Genomic DNA, 18049 nt, shown 5'->3' with positions numbered 1-18049 from the left:
CATTGCTGAAGTGAAAACACATTGTGAGGCTCAAGTCTTTAAGGTTCCTCAGTCAATTGGAGATCTCAGTTGTACACTGAATATCTTGGGAACCACAATGAATCTGTGAAGTCTTAAGTTTTAACTACTTTTCTCCTTGAAAGTTTGTCATTTCCAATGCTGGAACCCTTGGAAACCTTAAAATGAGTTTAAACCACTTTCCAACCAGACATGGAAATAGAGCATAGCTTAACAGCTTCAGTCAATGTTTGGGTTTTGGTTGGCTGATTTGGGCTTTTTTTTAAATTCAATTTGCTAGAAATGTGGCATAATTTTTACCAGTATAATGAATCAAATTGCATACTTAATCATTATAATGATAACTTCTTTAGTGAGCTTCAGTGCCTGCCTGCAGTGGAAATACTGAATAGAGGAGACGACTCTCATGATTTCAAGAATGGCTAAATGCCAAGTATGCAAACCTCTGCCACAGCAGTGGTTGATTTTTAGTAATTTAATGCTATTTCTTTGCTCTTTTTTTCCTCTCTTCTGTTTTCCCTCTATCACTTGTCGAACTGGGAAAGATCCATCAGACTTCTAGTTGGAAGATGATGAGAAAAACCACAGCTGAGAATTACTATGTTTTATTTTTATTTTTGTCTGCAAAGTTAAAGCTTATTTCTGAGCTACTGGGGGAGAAATTCAGTCTCGGTGGCAATAGTTTGGGTAGGCAACTGGCAAGGTAGTATATGTGCAAATTAGAAGCATTGTTAGGTGTTCAGACAATAAAGGAGGTTTCTCTTGGCACCCTCTATTAAAGAGAAGATAAGGTGAAAGTACCACTGTTTAAAAAAAGTACTAAGCCACTGCTGTTTGTTCATTAGCCTCCTTGGCTAGGATGTGATCTTAGCTGAAGAGCTTTACAAGCCAGTCCTGAAAAATTAGATTCCAGGAGAACAGATTCCTGTTGCCAAAGATGAGTAAATGTCTCTTTGAATGAAGTTCTCTGTGCAAGCCTTGTGAAGTTTATAATTCTCACCCCATTATGGGAGGGCTCTGATATGGTTAGTTTGTGGTTTAACAGAGGCTTCTCCTTGTTCAGAAATATTTTCTGGAGCTGAGACACAGAAAATAACAGACTAAACTTGTTTTGCAGGCATCTTTCCCGGGAAACCTGCAGCTAGTCCTTGTTCTGCGCCCAACGGGATTTTTTCATCGAGCTCTCTCAGACATTGCTTTCAAGTTCAACAAAGATGAGTTTAAAATGAAAGTACCTGTAAGTAATCCTTTGTTTTCACTTTATTATCGGGGATCTGTTAAAATAGTTAATCTAGCCAGCGAGGAAAAAAAACCCCCCAGCCCCCCCCCAAAAAACCCCAAAAAACAAACCACAAAAAACTCCAAACAAACCAACAAAAAAAAATGCTTAAAGGTAGTTCTTAAATCTGGAGTTAAAGGTTCCTCTTAGAAAATAGCCATGTATGGTTATCAAGATAAAAAACCCCGATGGAGTCATTTATGTTGTATAATTCATAAACTTTATTTTAATATGCACTGTTAAGTGTGGTGCTCATGCTCATTTGCTGTTATTTAAATTTACATAATCTTCAACTGAAACAACTGTTAAGTTTGTTTATTCCATACCCAAAGGAAACAGTTCCATCACTTGCTTCTGTATTAAACTGAAATTTCTCTATCAGAGGCTGAAGGATGGGGTTAGAGTCCTTAATAAGGGACTTCTCGCCACTGTTTGCATTCACTTTTTTCATTGCTGCTGCAGATCATAATGCTGGGCTCAGTATCAGAACTGCAGGGTTACATTGATAAAACACAATTAACAGAAGATCTTGGTGGCACCCTGGATTACTGCCATAACAGATGGCTGTCCCGTCGCACTGTAAGTCTTCAGTTTTTGTTTTAACTTTTCAAGTTTAATGAACCCTTCTGTTTTGTACCCTGTCATTTATAAAACAGATTCCAAGTGATGCAAGTTGACTTGCTCGGAGTGAGAAGATGTTCCCCATGGTACTTAGTCATCTTAGAGAAAAAAATATGAGTAATAATTCGGGAGTGGTTTTCTGAACACTGGGAGCAAAGGAGCTACAGTGTATTATTGTGTTGAGGTTTATTGTTTTTGCTACGAGAAAGAAAAAGCTCAAGTTGTAGAATAACTCCAGATTATAAAAAATATGAGGAAGATATACCTGATACGAACCTAGGAAAAACATACAATTAAGGAATTAATGGTGACGGTATCTGTTGCTTGCAAAATTATACTTTGCCATTTTTCAGTCTCGTAATTCATCTGCTCGGGTTTGTTTTGTGAGTTATATTTTGTGTGTATGTGTCTGTTTATAGATATGCATGTGATGAGCATGAAACATCATTAATGGTTTTTATTCCAAAAGGCTATAGAAGGTTTCGCCCAAAAGGTTAAGCAAACAGCTCAGATTCTTCAGTCCTTTGGGACTGAGCTGGCTGAAACAGAACTACCAAATGATGTGCAATCAACCAGCTCCCTTCTTGCAGCACACACAGAAAAGAAGGACAAAATGAAGGTATGTAATTTTTGTAAAGATGCTGTCTTCTATTTAAACTGTGTTTTAATTTATAGCTAATAATATTAATAGAAAATCTGGAGAATGTTAATAGACAATAGTAATGTGAAACATTGAAATCTTATTGAACTTGTTTTGCTTGGTTTGATGTTAAAAATCCTTTTTGCATTCAAAAATTACATGTCTTGAGGCTAAGTTTGCTTATGTACAAATGCGTAATAATTTGTATGTGGAAACAAATTCCTTTAAGTAGTGGTGTATTTAAGTTGTAGTTTTGTTTGCAACAAGAAATTTGATTGTATTTGCGTGCATATGAAAATACATGACCATTTTGAAGAATGGACAAATGTTCTTTCAAATTGGCTTAAATGAAAACTATTTGGGGTTTGTAAACTCTGCATCTAAAACTTTTGAGATATTTGTAGCCTAAGGAGATGCTAGAAGGCAATCTATCATGAAAATTCAACTCAGTTACACTGAGGTCTTAAGATGATAAACATAGAAAAAGCTGATGTTTAGCATCTACTGTCTGTATTTGTTGTCAAACACTGCTTTTAATCAAACTATGCTTGCTCTATTGCTGTTACAACAAAATCCTTTTTCCAGTTTGGTGCCTTATGAAGTCTGCTTAAAAAAAAAAAAAAAAAAAAAACCAGCATCACACAACTAGAGTGTGTGGGTGTTTTGTTTTGTTTTGTAGGAGGATATCAGGTTAGCAGTAGAACAGGGAGACGATATCCTTGGAAGTATTACAAAACCAGTTACTGAGAATCCTGAATATAAACTGAATCAAGATCAGCTAGACAATCAAACAACGGTAGAAAGGTGAGAGGAGCGAAATACTGGACGTGCTGCTTTTCTGGGTTTTTTGACCCCTTCCCAGTTCTTTTACTTAATTCCATATGCATGCTTAGCAAATAAGCAAACATTACAGTGTGAACATATAAAAGGTACTTTCAGAAACAGCTCCTGCTGTGAGATCTGCCCTGAGCAAAGTAAACCCCTCATGTTCATTACTGGGTCACCTGGATGTAAGGAAATAGGGGATGAGGTTTGAGTTTCAGTACCGACAAAGTAATGCTGTTATTTTTTTCTCTTTTTGTCAGATTTGTCAGATATAGTTGAGCAGCTTTTTCTTATTTTAAAGAATATTGATGCTTTGTTTAGAGACTAAAGTGCAATCCAAGGAAATCTTGCAGGAGGGGAAGGCAGAAGTGATATATCTCTTCTTTTCAGTAGATTTGTCCACTTTCATTAAGTCCTTTTGAATTGAAGTGGGAGGTTTCTTTTTCTTTAAACCTGCCTGAAGGAGCTTCCAATATTGCTGATATCTTGTTGTTAGTAGCCTTTAAAGGGCTACTGGGGAGTACACTGCTCTTGAAGTATCTATGCACAAACTTCCTATATACTTCCTTTGGGCATATAAGTAATAGATGTTGCTTTCCTTTGCTCCCCCCCCCCCCCCCTTAAATTACTGACAGTTTTGGAGACATTATATCACCATAGCACAGATGTAAATTTGCACAAAGCTATGAAAGCATAGCTCATTTCCCCCAGGCAGTATTCTGCATTCTTTTTTTGTCTGTCATTCCATGTTTCTGTTACACTTGGGCTGACTTTTCCTTCCAAATAACTGTCCATTCCAATCCACAAAGCTTGGCAGAAGTCACTTTTTTTGGTCAGTGTTGCTATCGGCTGTCCGAAGGACAATTGGGGTGGAGGTTGCTAATTTATCCAAAATGTTCCCACTCGATAAAATATCTGATGGAAGTTGGAACAAACTCTGTGTAAGTGTCCCCTGGCCTTTTTTTTTTTTTTTTTAATCAGTTTTCACTTGTAAATTCAGAGTTCATCTTTGTGCTATTAAAGACAAAAGTTCATTAAAAATCTGATGTTTGGCCTTCCCTGGTTGCAGCCTAAGTACAGCAAAGCGTGCTGTAAAGATAAATCCATAGGATACCATTCTGTCAAATGCAATATTAGCAGATAAGTTGAAAAATAAAAGTTTCAAGGCATTCACCACAATTACAATTGAAGAAGGCTCTTTTCATCGCAGTACTGCTGTATGCTTGCCTGTGATATTGAAGTAGTAACTTTGCTCAGAAGAGGAGAAGCAATGACCTTCAGGTTTATTATGAGCCTTGCTCCAAGGAATGAAATGTAAGGGCAGCTGGCTGGTCACACACAGCAGTATGAATTTTTGCCTGAATTTTTCCTTACAGCCCAAGGCTTCGGTTCCTCTGGGTCCTAGGCCACACACATTTGCATGTTTTATTTATGTTTGCTAGCCCCAAGTCACCATGTCCCCAGGCCAGAGCTGAGAAAGAGTATGTGCAGCAGCTAGCTTCAAATCAGCACTTGCCGGTTTTTCAGAAATTAATGTTTATGTTGGTTTCAGTTTTACAACAATGTTTTTCTAGGAAACAATTCTGTATGATACTCAAAAACGTTTCCTGTATCCAGTTTATTTTTTCTGGAAAATAATGCTTTGGGGAGGCTTTTTGTTTACTGTGGAAGATTGTATTGTCCCTTGAAGGTTGCACTCATCATTCTTATAGTTTTTCGGTTTGGTTTTTTTGTTGGTTTGTGTTTGGTTTTTTTAAAGGCTTCTGGCTCAATTGCATGAAACGGAGACTGCCTTTGATGAGTTTTGGATTAAGCATCAGCAAAAACTTGAGCAGTGTCTGCACCTTCGGAATTTTGAACAGAATTTTAGAGAGGTGAGAACTTCTTGATGGCAAGTCAATATTTGGTAATATAGAAATGATTCAGAAGAAAATACTTCCCCCTCTTGTTTTTGCAGCTCTTGCATGTGCTTGAAGGCTTTCTCCGATCTTTTTTCTTGTGCGTGTCCTTACTTGACATCCTGCTATCTTTACTACCTTGAATACTTGCCCATAGAGACATAATAGCGTCTCTTCTGCAGTCTTATGATTTTTTTTCCATGGGCTCAGCAGTGTATAAGCATTTAAAAACTCCTTTGAAACCTGTTCACCACCACAGAAGCATAATATGCTGGCTGCAAACCTTTCATCTTGCCAATAGGCCCTTTTAGACTTACCTAAGCCTTCTGGCTGAAATGTTATAAAACAGTCTCCAACACTGTGGGTGGGAAGTTGCAACCACACTGTTAGAAACTGGGTGGAGGCTGAACTACAGTTTTTACAGCCAGTTTCTGATCTCATGTTAGTTTAACTCATATGCCTGATGGCACCTACAGTCAATTTACTCTGGTGTAGCTGATCTCAGAGCACGGCCCCTGTGTCTCCATGGGAGCAATGCTCAGAAACCCTCTTACAAGTGTGTGTCTGTCTGTCTCTCAACCAATTGTTAGGGTGAGGACCTCTCCCTCATGTTTTGCTGTTTATGTTGATGTCGCTTTGTATTATTGTCTTCTGGTAAAAGCAAGATCATAAATGTTTCCTGAGCATTAGTTTTCCTGCTATTTTTTTTTTCAGTACCAGGAAACGGCATTACTTCACTGCCTCTTCTTTGTATTTGTTTTCATTTTTAATTGGGCATAAGGGTAGGCTGACAAAAAAGTGATTTGTCTCTGTGCCCCAGTAACCCCATAATACGAGTCACCTGGCTGGAAACAGTGGCTATCAGCTATATAACTGATGGGTCTCCAGAGATGTGGAATTGTCTTCATTGATACATGGCTATGTCTCATTTCAGGTCAAAGCAGCTTTGGGTATTGTGTCTGAGAGACTGTCTGCTTTCACAGATGTGGGAAACAGCTGTTCACATGTGGAGCACATTTTGAAAGATCTTGCCAACTTTGAAGAAAAATCACGTGTAAGAACTCTGCAAGTCTCCTTAATTTCTAGTATGACCATGCGTGGGTGGAGGGGAACAGTATTTGGTTATTGAGTATATCTTATAAGCAGAGCTTAAGTGACAACAGGGCAGAATCAGTGTCTCAAGTAATATGCAAAAGGAATTTGGAATAAAGTCTTTAACCATTGGAGCAGCCCAGTTCTCGGGCATCCCTCAACAAAGAGCAGAGTGACCAGTCACAAAGTCGGTGTGATCGGTCCATGGAAGAATTGCATTAGGTGTCTACACAGCCAGGTTCTGCACTTAGTGATCAAGGGCCCACTTGCATTCCTATTAAAGCCACTTATTTCATTAAATCTCAGAAATGAGAAAGCTGTGTATTGAATGTACAATATGTTAAAAGATGACCAACAGAAATATACGCTCTGAACAATGTAGAAGGGGAACTTATTATGATCTGTGCTTCACAGCAAAATATATAGCTCTGTAAGTCAGGTCATTGCTCTTGAGACTGAGGTGGGTTCAAATTTCGGTTCAGATTGCTGCTGGACTTGAAATTGCATACATATGCACACAAACTCGCTGCTCAATAACTAAGGCATAGAAGGACCTTATGTGAGTAGTTCCCTCACAGAGGCCATATGATTAAACTCATTAATGTTTCTGAAGTACTATGATAAGGAGGCATAAAAGTTCTTGGGCATCTGGGAAGACATAAAATCACTTTTATTTATTAAGCAAGGCAACTGTTAACTAAAGATGTGTTCTATACCAACATGTGTATTTTACTGCATAAAACCAAATGGTATAATATTTTTTTTTTTTTCCATTAATGTTGATCTAAGAAAAGATGTACCTAAATCAATGCTTACTGTCTTAGGAAACTATAGCAAAAGCCAGAATGCTAGCCTCAGAGGGTGATGCTTTTATTCAAAGCAATCATTATGCTGTGGACTCCATTATTCCAAAATGTGGTGAACTTCATCATCTCTGTGATGCCCTCGCTGCTGAGACGGAACAGAGGAGGAATCTTCTTAACAAATCTCTAGAACTGCATGGCTTACTAGAAAAGGTAAATTTTGTATGGAACAGCTGTTTCCCATCTTGTTTGCTAAAATCTCAGACAACCAGTTGTCATAACGGCAGGTAAAAATATCTGAGTGTGCTGGAAGTTTTCTCCTTAAGTAGGTGAATATATCACAAGTGAAGGTACGAAATGTTTTAGACCTCTTAGCGTTTGATGCTGACATCGCTGCATTCTGAGCCTGTTCTTTTCTCTGTTTCTAGTCCATGAAGTGGTGCGATGAAGGAATCTATCTGCTGGCTTCGCAGCCAGTAGACAAGTGTCAGTCTCAGGATGGTGCAGAATCAGCCTTACAGGAGATTGAGAAATTTCTGGACACTGGTGTGGGCAATAAAATCAAGGAGTTGAATAAAATTTACAGAGAGTATGCACACATCCTCAATGAGGACCTAAAGGTACCAGAAGATGTTTGTGTGTATCCGTGTGTCCATTTGTTAATTTTAGAATTGATCTCTTGCACGGCCATTGATAAAGCTAATAATCAGTACTAGGAATTATACCTGGGAACTGGAAAGCCAACACATTTCCCTACCTGAGGTGCTAGTCCTGTCATATCTTTGGATAAGTATCAAGGGCTTCAGACCCTTTTAATAACTGCTTCCAATTTTTCACATAGTAGGATTGCTTTTAAAAAAAAAATCTCCCAAGTGAGTATTTGAGATATCTTTTTTTTTTTTAATGTGGCCAAAATGTGCTTGTCCTTGATATTTGTATGAATTCTGCTTTGTAACTATTTTCTTTTCTTTATTTAAGAACTTGAGAATATGTCTGTTTCCTCTTGGTTGATCTCTTCATGTAGCAGAACCATTAGATACTGTCAAGAAAATTTTTCCCTATTTTTTTTTTTAAATTGAAACCTGAACTGCATTGGTTTCTTTACAGCAAGCACACAAAATGTTTTATGAAGTGATGTTCCAATTTTTAAGTGTACTAAATGACTGTAAATTATGCCTTGTTAGGAGTGAAGAGTAGGGTAATATTTTTATACATGGTATAAAAGCAATTGCAATTTCAAAGCAATGTGCTGTAAATGGCAGTGTAGCTTGTTGATAGGTCTCTGACAGGGATTTTTTTGGTTTTGTTTTTTGTTTCTGTGGCAATGGTAGGAGCATGTGCAAAAGGTTTTCCAGAAGCAAGAAAGTATGGAAGAAATGTTTCAAAAGAGACAAGTAAGTCTTAAGAAACTGGCAGCCAAGCAGACGCGTCCTGTTCAGCCAGTTGCACCAAGACCTGAAGCCTTTGTAAAATCTCCTTGTACCTCTCCAGGTAAGTAACTGTAGTAGCCTTTAACTTATTTTTTGTGCTATGCTGAGAAACTTAAAGAAACTTTCAGCTGTAATTTGTGGTTGCACAAACATCTGGGTCAGATCTGCTCAAGTTCTCACTGCTGTTTGATTCTGGTTTACGTGCTTAGGTCTTCAAAGAGAATACGTATCCAACTCAGAGAGCAGTGCACTTCGGAGGGTAAACTACAGAAGAGGAAAGGTAATTTTTTTTCTTTGGGCTGTTCATGCACATACTGCTTAAGAAAGTCATAATACAATGGAATATTCCCGAACCTCAAGAAGAATGAGGCAATTCCACTGAAAAAGTGATGGTACTACCCCCATCGAAGTAGCTCTGGTGAAACAGTCATGTGGTTTAAATAGAGGCTGCTTTATTGCTGGGCTGGGTATGAGGGAAGGTAAAGTAAATAGTTGCCTATATTAGGAAAAATGTTAGGGGCAGCAAAATATAAAATCTATGAACAGGAAACATTTATTATTTGCCAGTAGTAATTGGCTACTCTTAAAACTGGCGAAAGTGAAGAGGTAGTTGTCATTGGCTCCAAGACAGCTTCACCTTACCTGAGGGGTTGCCATTCCCAAGTGGGGATGGTCTTCCTGCCCCGCCTCCGGCAAGGAAAGTAACCTGACGGCAGCAACAGAAACAAGTAGTTTCCCACTGTGTTAGAGAGTTGAATCAACTCAGCGGAGGTTCAGCAAGAGACAATGCAAGGAGGAAGGCGGGACCGCATGACCAGTAGGGACAACAGTTGGAGAAAAGGGTTGGTTCAAGGGGGGATTGAAAGAACCTCTCATTTTTTCAGCAAGCTGTAATTAGGTCAGCCATTACAGTAGAAGTTGTAAGAGTGAACTTCTGTGTCAAGTTAGGAAGTTACCAGAAAGTTAGCACAGTACTTCATTTTTAGCTTGGAAAACAGACTAAGGCCAGTGCTGCCTCCAAGATTATGCTGATGCTCTGATGTTGTCTTCCTGGAAAGGGGCCTCGAACCACGGTCTTTTCTAAGCTGGCCTTTCATGGAGAGCTCCCTGTATCTAAATGTTCTTGTGTGCTTCAAGAACTTCAGGTTGACTTGGATCTTTTTGCTGCATTCTTGCAAATTGCCTTCGTTTTTAATGGAGTACAGTCTTTCCTGTGAAAACACATGCAAGTAGAGCCGAATGCAGAACTCTGCATTTTAAATCTGTGATGCTGTGATGATTTTTTTGTTGTTGTTTGTTTGTTTCCTCCTTTAGAGTGAAATGACTGAACTCCATCAAAGCAGAGGAGGCTCTACAATGGATGATGAAGAAAACCTAGCTGTGTTACGACAGTAAGTATATTTTGATAAACAAAAAATGCCTTTTCTGTGATTTGATTCCAGCAAAGGCTGAGTTTGGCTAAGGATTTGATAAGACAAGTATGCTCTGAATTAAGCCTCAGTGCTTTTTGAAATGCATTGGCTGTGCTCTGTACACAGAGGAAGATGTTTCAGTCTGTCTGCAGCATTATTTATAGTTTATATAGTACCAGACTCTAGTTTTGCTGCAGAGAGGTGGTGCTATGGCAGGGTAATTACATATCTTCATTTCAGAGATGACGTAGTTTTGTGTAATAAGCCTCCTGTAAATCTATCGGAAGTTTTGGTCTCCATGCTTCAGAAGACTTTGTCTTTTTATTTGACTGGGTTTAGTCCCTGTTTTGATAAATGTTATGAAAAATCACTTTCTTATGTAAAAGCTAAACAGCAACACTTATATTAAGAAAAATAGCCATCTGCAATGTATATAGCAGAGCTTGCATTTCTACCTGTAAACTGGATACTTGTACTGTATTTTCACTGTTACAACCATATGTTAAATCATACAAAATCACAAGAGGATGGGGTTGGGGGGAAGCATGCTTGCTTGACCATTAAGAAAATTAAACTTAAAGAAGCATTGTAATATTTAAAGTGTGCCCTAAATGCCTCTAATTTAAAATGACCGGTGTAACTTTAAGTCTGTATTTGATAGTCCTATGCAGCTCTAACTCCAGCTCCTGTAATACTTGCAAACACAGCATAACCAGATTTTGTATGTACAATGATAAAATGGTTCGCTGCTTCAATTCAGTTGTTACAGCACTTAAAATTATAGATTTTACTTTTTTCCTGTTTAAACACATTTTTGAGAATTTTAAAATGTTTTAAAAATACATGCTTCTCAATAAGGATATATAAACTGTTGACAGAAATATCTGTGAAACATCACATTTTCCATTACCTGGAAATCGATCTTTTATTGTCTGAAGTAAAGTGGAAACACAGATAAAGTTAATGTTGCCTCATTACTTTACATAAGTGAATAGGCCTGCCTTAATTGTCATTCTTTGTTTACAGGCATGTAATTAATGAACTTATTGAGACTGAACGAGCATATGTGGAAGAACTTCTCTGTGTTCTTGAGGTAAAGATTAAATTTCACTGGGGCTGTTAGTGAATCTATTTATCTCTTCCATTTCATGGATGCTCTTAAGCTTTCCTTATCACTGTAATGCTTGTCCCGTCAAACAATGTGATTGCTACGTCTTTCCTCCCTCATTGTATTTTTCACAGAGGCAGGAATGTGCAATTTTTTTCTAGAAATATTCATGCAACTAGGATTTTGTATTAGAAAATGAATTGGGCAGAAAATAAGATATATCTAACTATTTAGGTGAAACATAGTGAGATTTGTGATGATCATTATTTCCTGCAAAAGTTTCATGGGTCAGCTCCAGGAAGGTTGTGTCACACAGGAATGTGAATCTGCATTGAGAAAATCTCGTGTCAGAGGAGAAAACTTGTTTCTTGCGTCTCTTTTTGCATATCTTTAAGTCATCTTCCAAATGTCTTGGGTACAACTGTGGCAACAGAGTGCGTTGTAATAATAATATCTTGATTCACAACTGGAAAGGAAACAAAGGTGTTCCCTTCGCTCCACACTTGTGGAGGCACAATTGTAGTACTGCTGACTGAGTTGCTTGTATAAATATGCTGCAGTATTCTGTGTTGTTCCTCAAGTTTGTTAAGTCTTCAGACATGCATGTGTCATTTTGTTGTAGTCCAATTTGACTGTAGGAGGTGATGAAGTTGCAGATAACTGAGGCTGAAATATTTCAATCAGGATGAATTGGAATTGAGCCAAGTGCATACTCTTGGTGTCCATGCCAATGTTAAGTTCCTATATATGAGCTGTCTTAAGCTATGGACTGGAAGTGGTGATTTCTGAGTACATACCTTCGAGTACTGTATGAGGGTTTTGCACTCCAGTCTTGCTTTTGCCTAGTTTGTACTCAGCTTCCCATAGTATTTATGTTCTGGGTCTGGTCCAAGCGCTAGGAAGTGTTGATGACAGTAGGATGGTCATATCTGATGTGCGGTGATAAAGCAAGGTAGGTTTGGAGTGGACCTTAATGATCACTTTATTCCCTGCTTTTGTATGCAATGATATCTGTACAGTTCTGTTCATAAAATCAAGACTTGAATAATTGGAGGATTTTTGGTCCTTACTGCTGCTACTGGAGGGTTGCTGCAGAATCTATTCCTCTGGTATTACTCTTGTTTTGCATAGACTGTAGTGCAACCCTTGTCTCGCTAGGCCAAGCTGTCTTAGTTTTCTGCCAATGTGATAGACTCTCCAGTGCTCTGATCATGCCAGGCATGCTTTTTGTGTGCCTCCTTGCAGTTTAAGATTCATGTCTCTTGAACTTGGGTGACTGGGACTGCCAACAGTAATTCTGGATCAGATCCTTGCTGAGGTATGGTTCAATGGCAGTCTTCCAGCTTTTGAGTAATTCTAGTTATTATCCGATTAGTTCTGGCTATTCTCCCAATTCCTTTGCTTCTCCTATTCTATTAATCTTCCCATTTTTTCTTGTAAAATAACCTGATACTCCTTTGTATGGACAGTGTCTCCCATTATTATGTCATATTTAATTGCCACGCATTTTCTCTCTGCCAAGGATTCCAATAGAAAAAAAAGCAAGGTACTTCCCAAGATTGATTACTGGGAAACTCCTATAGCTGCTCTTACTCGAGCTTGATAGTTTTTCTTTCATTAATAACCATAGTCATCCCACCTTAGTCTGTGAAAGGCAGTAATTTTTATTGGGCAAAAATATTGGCCTAGTCTATTTTTAGGCATTGTGTTCAGCTCTTTTTTCCATTTACTTCCATGCTTTTAGAACAGCTTTATATAAAGATTAAATGATCCCTGCGACTGCATGCAATAGCTTTCCCTCTCCTTGCTTAAAACATAAGTACTGCAGGCATAGTAAACCGTCAAGGGTTTTTATATTGAGTTTTTAAAATAAGTACTGCATCAGCCTGGAGTAAAAGAAAATGGTCAAAAGGTTTTTGTCAATGTATGGATTTCATGCGTCTGTTCTTTCAGAATTCCAAAGCACTGTGCTCTCTCAGGTTTGTTTTCACCTGAGCTGAGTTAGGTACCCCTTCTTTAGCCTATTCTTGGCTTTGCTGCTATGTTTAGCATCATCTTTACTCCTAGTGGGAATGAATCATTCTCTTCATGCATCTGTTCACTGCATCTAAACTGCATGGTGGCCACAGTTGTTCATTCCCTGTTAATTTTTTTTAACTCCATTTTATATAAATGCTTTTCATCTTTTTTTAAGTCTATACCACCTTTTGGGTTTTTTTCTTCCTCCCTTCTCTTTCAGACTGCATTTTGCTATTTGGAGGAGAAATATGGGAGAGGGACCAATGGTTAGCTATCTGTGAGCTCCAGCATCTTTCCCTACGCTTTTTTTTTTTTTGTGATGTTTGAGAAAAAAATACTCAGATTTTTAAAGGAATGTTTCTGATTTTTAAAACAATCTAATCATTGTCCTATCCGAGTGCTTGAATTCTTGAGGCTAAGATGTCAGAATCTAATGTTATGACTTTTGGTACCAAAGCTAATGAAAATGTCTTAAAGATAGAATTTGCAGCTTAATGGTTTCTGTTACCTGCAGAAATAACTACCGTCAGCTTGTTCCCTCATACTAATAGCTAGGACTAGCATGAAGGTTTGCGCGCATACTGTAATCGTGGCTTTAAACTCAGATGTGTAAAGCCTTAACAGAAGAAGTACAAACTATAATTTGTAAGCAGTATGGGAATACGTAGCCTTTGCTTGGTGGAAATGGTTGCAAACTTTGTTTCATCCTTCTTAACGAAAATTGCAGTAATTATTCAAGTGTCTTTCTAAAGGCTATAGGTGTGTCTTATTGGACTGATGGAAAAACAGAATTTGTACACTGTTTTTCATGACTAATACTGAGCTCTTTCTTTGCTGTCAGCCTGCAGGCAGACTGCCTTGTCAGAGAGATAAGTACTGCAAGAGAGATAATCAGTGTGCCTCTCTCCTGTGTTGCAGGGTTATGCTGCAGAGATGGACAACCCCTTAATGGCTCATCTCATTTCACCAGAACTCCAAAATAAGAAGGATATCTTGTTTGGGAATATGGAAGAAATTTATCACTTTCACAACAGGTGAGGATTTGCATTCAGATCTAAAAATAGTGTTTGGACGGGATTCTTCACTCTTTCTTTTAATGTGATTTAAATTACTGAAAGATCCTTACTGAGTCCCTCTTGGCCGTCTGGCGTGTCAAAACTCATATTGCATAGAAGAGGAAAAGCAAAATATCTATAAAAATTGAGCAAAGCTGTGTGAAACTTTATTTAAATATGTTTGCAGTACACAGGTAAGATTTTGCATTGTGGTCCTTTTCCTGAAGAAAGGTACTGGGATCTGGTTACAAGCTAATTAAAGCAAGATTTGTTTGGGTTTTTTTTTTTTTTAAATTTGCTATGGAAAGTAAATTATTATTCTAAACCACAAATTCTCAACTCTCATATCTGGTTGAGGTTGGTTAATTTTATACTTGTGTGACCTCTATCTGAAGTTTGAATCCTTGCTGCTAAAGAGGTATGTCTTCACAGGATATTTAAATTGGTAGAAAAGTGAATTGTTTTCAAGAGGAGTTAAGCATATTAAACAGCAGTTTCTTATTCAGGCAAAAATAAACTGGAAGTTTTGCCACTGAGTTTTTTGGGTGGGTTTTTTTGTTTGAGGAGGTGGGATTTGGTTCATTTGTTTGCTTTGTGATGTTTGGTAGTATTCAGAAGGAAAAACCCAAACACTTTAAAAGGTACAAATTCTGCTGCTGAATACATAAGGCAAGGAAACAAAATCTCCCTTCCCTCCCCAATCTTATATTTGATTTCAGTAATAGCAACAGCAAGCTAAAAGGAATTGGTCAGAATGTTCATTTTAATTTGCTACCACTTTTTAAGTATATCATCTAGAAGAGTTTTGTTTAGTTTTTTATTACAAAACTACAACTCTGTTTCCAAAAGTTTAGAAAATGAATTGCAAGAATGTGGACATTTTCTACAACTTTTAACGTGCACTCTAAGACAATCTTCTTCCTCACAGAATATTCTTGAGAGAACTAGAAAACTACGTAGAATACCCAGAACTAGTAGGACGGTGCTTTCTGGATCAGGTATGTGTCACCTTTTGCTGGCATTTCGTTCATAGGACTGAAACATATGAGAGTGATTTTCACATAGTAATTGCCACCGCATCCCCTTTGTTTGTCTTGAACAGGTAACAGTTTGGGAATGTAGGTGTTAATTGGAGTTGGGGATATTTTCTGCTTTGTGGGGTTATTAATTTTGTTAGAAAGAGCTACTACCTTGTAGAAAGAAAACTGTTTTCTTAAAGTGGCAGTTAAGGAAACATGAAGAGGGGTCATGCACTGCATTGTTTCACATCACTATAAATAGTTGGTTTACTTGGTTAGATTACTGGATTTTGTTGTTGTTGTTGTTTTCTGTTCTCTTTAAAGAGTGCACCTCAACAGAGTAAGTAAAAAATATTTTTATTCTGAAAATAAAAAGCTATGACAGAATTAAACTTTTTTAATCTGGGACTTATTAAACAATGAGACTCACCCATAGGATACTAAAGGCTAAATAGGAATCTGTTTATGGAAATGCTACCTATTGACGCTCTAAAACTCCTGGGGGAAGCCATCCTTCCCCCTCCTATTTACTGGCTATATCCATGGAGATGCTGTTTCCTAAAACTGAGGGACAGAGGTACTTCTGTGCCTGCTGATTTCCTGCTTAGTCTTTCCTTTATATCTATAGTTACTATGATATTTTCAACAGTCTTGTTTACTCTTACTTTCAACAAGTGTTGAAGTCATGCTATTTAGTTGCTGAAGTGATAAGGAGCAACAAAGTGCTTGGTCTACCTTAGAGCAACTCCTAGTGAAAAACACATTCATAAAATGAAAATGTATAACGAAAAAGGGCAAAGACTTTTAAAATAAGTTGCACAGAGGGACTCATGGTTGGGCATTCACAGAAGTATTTTTCATATCGTAATAGAAATATACTTGTAAATATAATATATGCTTCTTCGTAAGGTGCTTAACGTTCAACTGAAGCAAAATTAACAGCAACATTTTATTCTGAAGGTCCAAGTACAAAGTTAGTAGCCATTACAAAATCAGTGATTTTGAATAATTGGTTTTTGCTTGGGATGCCTCAAGGAATTGCTTTTTTGTTGTTGTTGTTTTGTCATAGCCTTATTAATTACGAAAAAAAAATCTTACAAACTTTGTCTATTAAAGTCACAAGAACTTATTAACTTTTTGCTTGTCTCCCCAATTTCAGATGGAAGATTTCCAGATTTATGAAAAATACTGTCAAAATAAACCTCGATCTGAAAGTTTGTGGAGGCAGTTTTCAGATTCTGTATTCTTTCAGGTATGCTGGAGTCTCTAAAATAATTGTGGTTTTAGTTTTGTTGTGGTTTGATTTTTGTTTGGTTGGGGTTTTTTATTATTTAATTATCTCAAGAACAAATAAGAAAAATATTGGTTAGTGTCCTGATGAAATCCAACACTGATTACAGGAATGTCAAAGGAAACTTGATCACAAGCTCAGTTTGGACTCATACTTGCTGAAACCCGTTCAAAGAATAACCAAGTACCAATTATTGCTAAAGGTATGTTACCAAACTATAGTACTAAAGTGTGTGTGTATGTGTATATAGACACTATATGTGTATATAGTATATGCTACTATTGCTAAAGGTATGTGTTACCAAACTATACTAAACTATTAAGTACATTTTGTGCGGGTTTTTTTTTTTTTTAAATGTAGCTTCTCTCAGCCTGCTGGAGAGAAACCTAAAAGTTAGCAGACAGATGTATAAATCGAAACAGAGACAAATCCCAGTCTATGAACTTTCAGCTCGGTTCTTTTCTCTCAACCAAAAAGCTGCTAGTAGACAGGCAAATGTTACATGGAGACACCTTGTGTAACTGCTTTTGCCCTTGTATTTCTGCTGAAGAGAAGAATGAAAAGCTGATTAGGGGAAACAGAAGGACCAAGAAACCTTTGCAACAAAGAAAAGCGAGTATCTGAAGTATTTGTTACTCTTCAGTTATAGTTGTCTCATCCATTTTGCAGGAATTTGCCTTGCTGGGTTCTCGAACATGTATTTGACTGAGAGTACTGTATGGTGTTTTTGCAAAGGATGCTTAAGCATACTATAATGAGAGAGCAAAATGAGAACAATATACTATCATAAATTTTTAAGTTAATGTTATACAGTTTTGCCATGTTTGAAATAAGAAATATTTCCCACATAGACACATGTTTCAATAATGGTATTTAACAGTAGTTTAAAAAAAATGCCTCGGACCAAATTTACTCTTGAGTTAAAATTGAGCTTTTAAAGAATTAATTACATTAAGCTTGTGTAAAGAGAGGAGTATTAAAAAGGTTTTTGATTTAAAGTATCTTTGCTGCCTGCAGTCCATGAGTAAATGCTTATTCTCATACTATGAAGTCTGGGGGGTTCCATGTGAACTTGCAGCTATGTTTATCTGGATCAAATTGGAAGATACAGCTTCACCAATAAGCCCTTTGGAGAAGGAATGCCTTTTTAAATGTGTAGACAATGCTCAGTGCAGTAAGTTTAAGTCTGTTACTAGCATCCCAGACCTCACCATAATTCAAATAAAAGATGAAATTTGTGTATGTTTTTACATTTGTTCACTTCTAAACAGTAACAAATATAAAAAATATCCTTTTTTTTGTTTGGTTTGAGGTTTTTTTAGCAATTATGATGAAAAATATGTCTGCAAAGTTAGTCTTCTAAAATTCCTAGGCAGAGTTTACAAAACCTCTAGATGAATGAAATACATTTGGCTAATTAGCAGCAGAGATGAGAAGTAAAACTTTAGGGCCTTCTGAATTCCAGCCAGTATTGGCTGGATTATATGGTATAAAACTTTATATATTGTATATTTTATATCTACCATATATATACACACA

At 37.3% G+C, this 18049-nt stretch overlaps 1 protein-coding gene across 19 annotated transcripts in view; it reads left to right on the top strand.

The window, feature by feature from the left end:
* The window catches only part of MCF2L (MCF.2 cell line derived transforming sequence like), a 164624-nt gene that overhangs the window by 132982 nt on the left and 13593 nt on the right, over positions 1-18049 (top strand). For all 19 annotated transcript variants that reach the window (XR_008577755.1, XR_008577754.1, XR_008577757.1 and 16 more), the window contains 16 exons: positions 1136-1255; positions 1760-1876; positions 2388-2537; positions 3238-3362; positions 5143-5257; positions 6216-6335; positions 7198-7389; positions 7605-7796; positions 8508-8667; positions 8816-8886; positions 9921-9997; positions 11045-11111; positions 14064-14179; positions 15129-15198; positions 16379-16471; positions 16620-16712. Coding sequence is in view for 16 of the 19 variants with exons in the window: in XM_054830639.1 (XP_054686614.1) it covers positions 1136-1255; positions 1760-1876; positions 2388-2537; positions 3238-3362; positions 5143-5257; positions 6216-6335; positions 7198-7389; positions 7605-7796; positions 8508-8667; positions 8816-8886; positions 9921-9997; positions 11045-11111; positions 14064-14179; positions 15129-15198; positions 16379-16471; positions 16620-16712 (1878 nt within the window). In the remaining 3 variants the exon portion in view is untranslated. The remainder of the gene's footprint in view (positions 1-1135; positions 1256-1759; positions 1877-2387; positions 2538-3237; positions 3363-5142; positions 5258-6215; positions 6336-7197; positions 7390-7604; positions 7797-8507; positions 8668-8815; positions 8887-9920; positions 9998-11044; positions 11112-14063; positions 14180-15128; positions 15199-16378; positions 16472-16619; positions 16713-18049) is intronic.

The sequence above is a fragment of the Grus americana genome, chromosome 1 (genome assembly GCF_028858705.1).
Source record: "Grus americana isolate bGruAme1 chromosome 1, bGruAme1.mat, whole genome shotgun sequence".
In the NCBI taxonomy this organism is placed as follows: domain Eukaryota; kingdom Metazoa; phylum Chordata; class Aves; order Gruiformes; family Gruidae; genus Grus; species Grus americana.
Note: the sequence above shows the minus strand (reverse complement) of the source record. Positions and strands in the feature narration are given on the sequence as shown.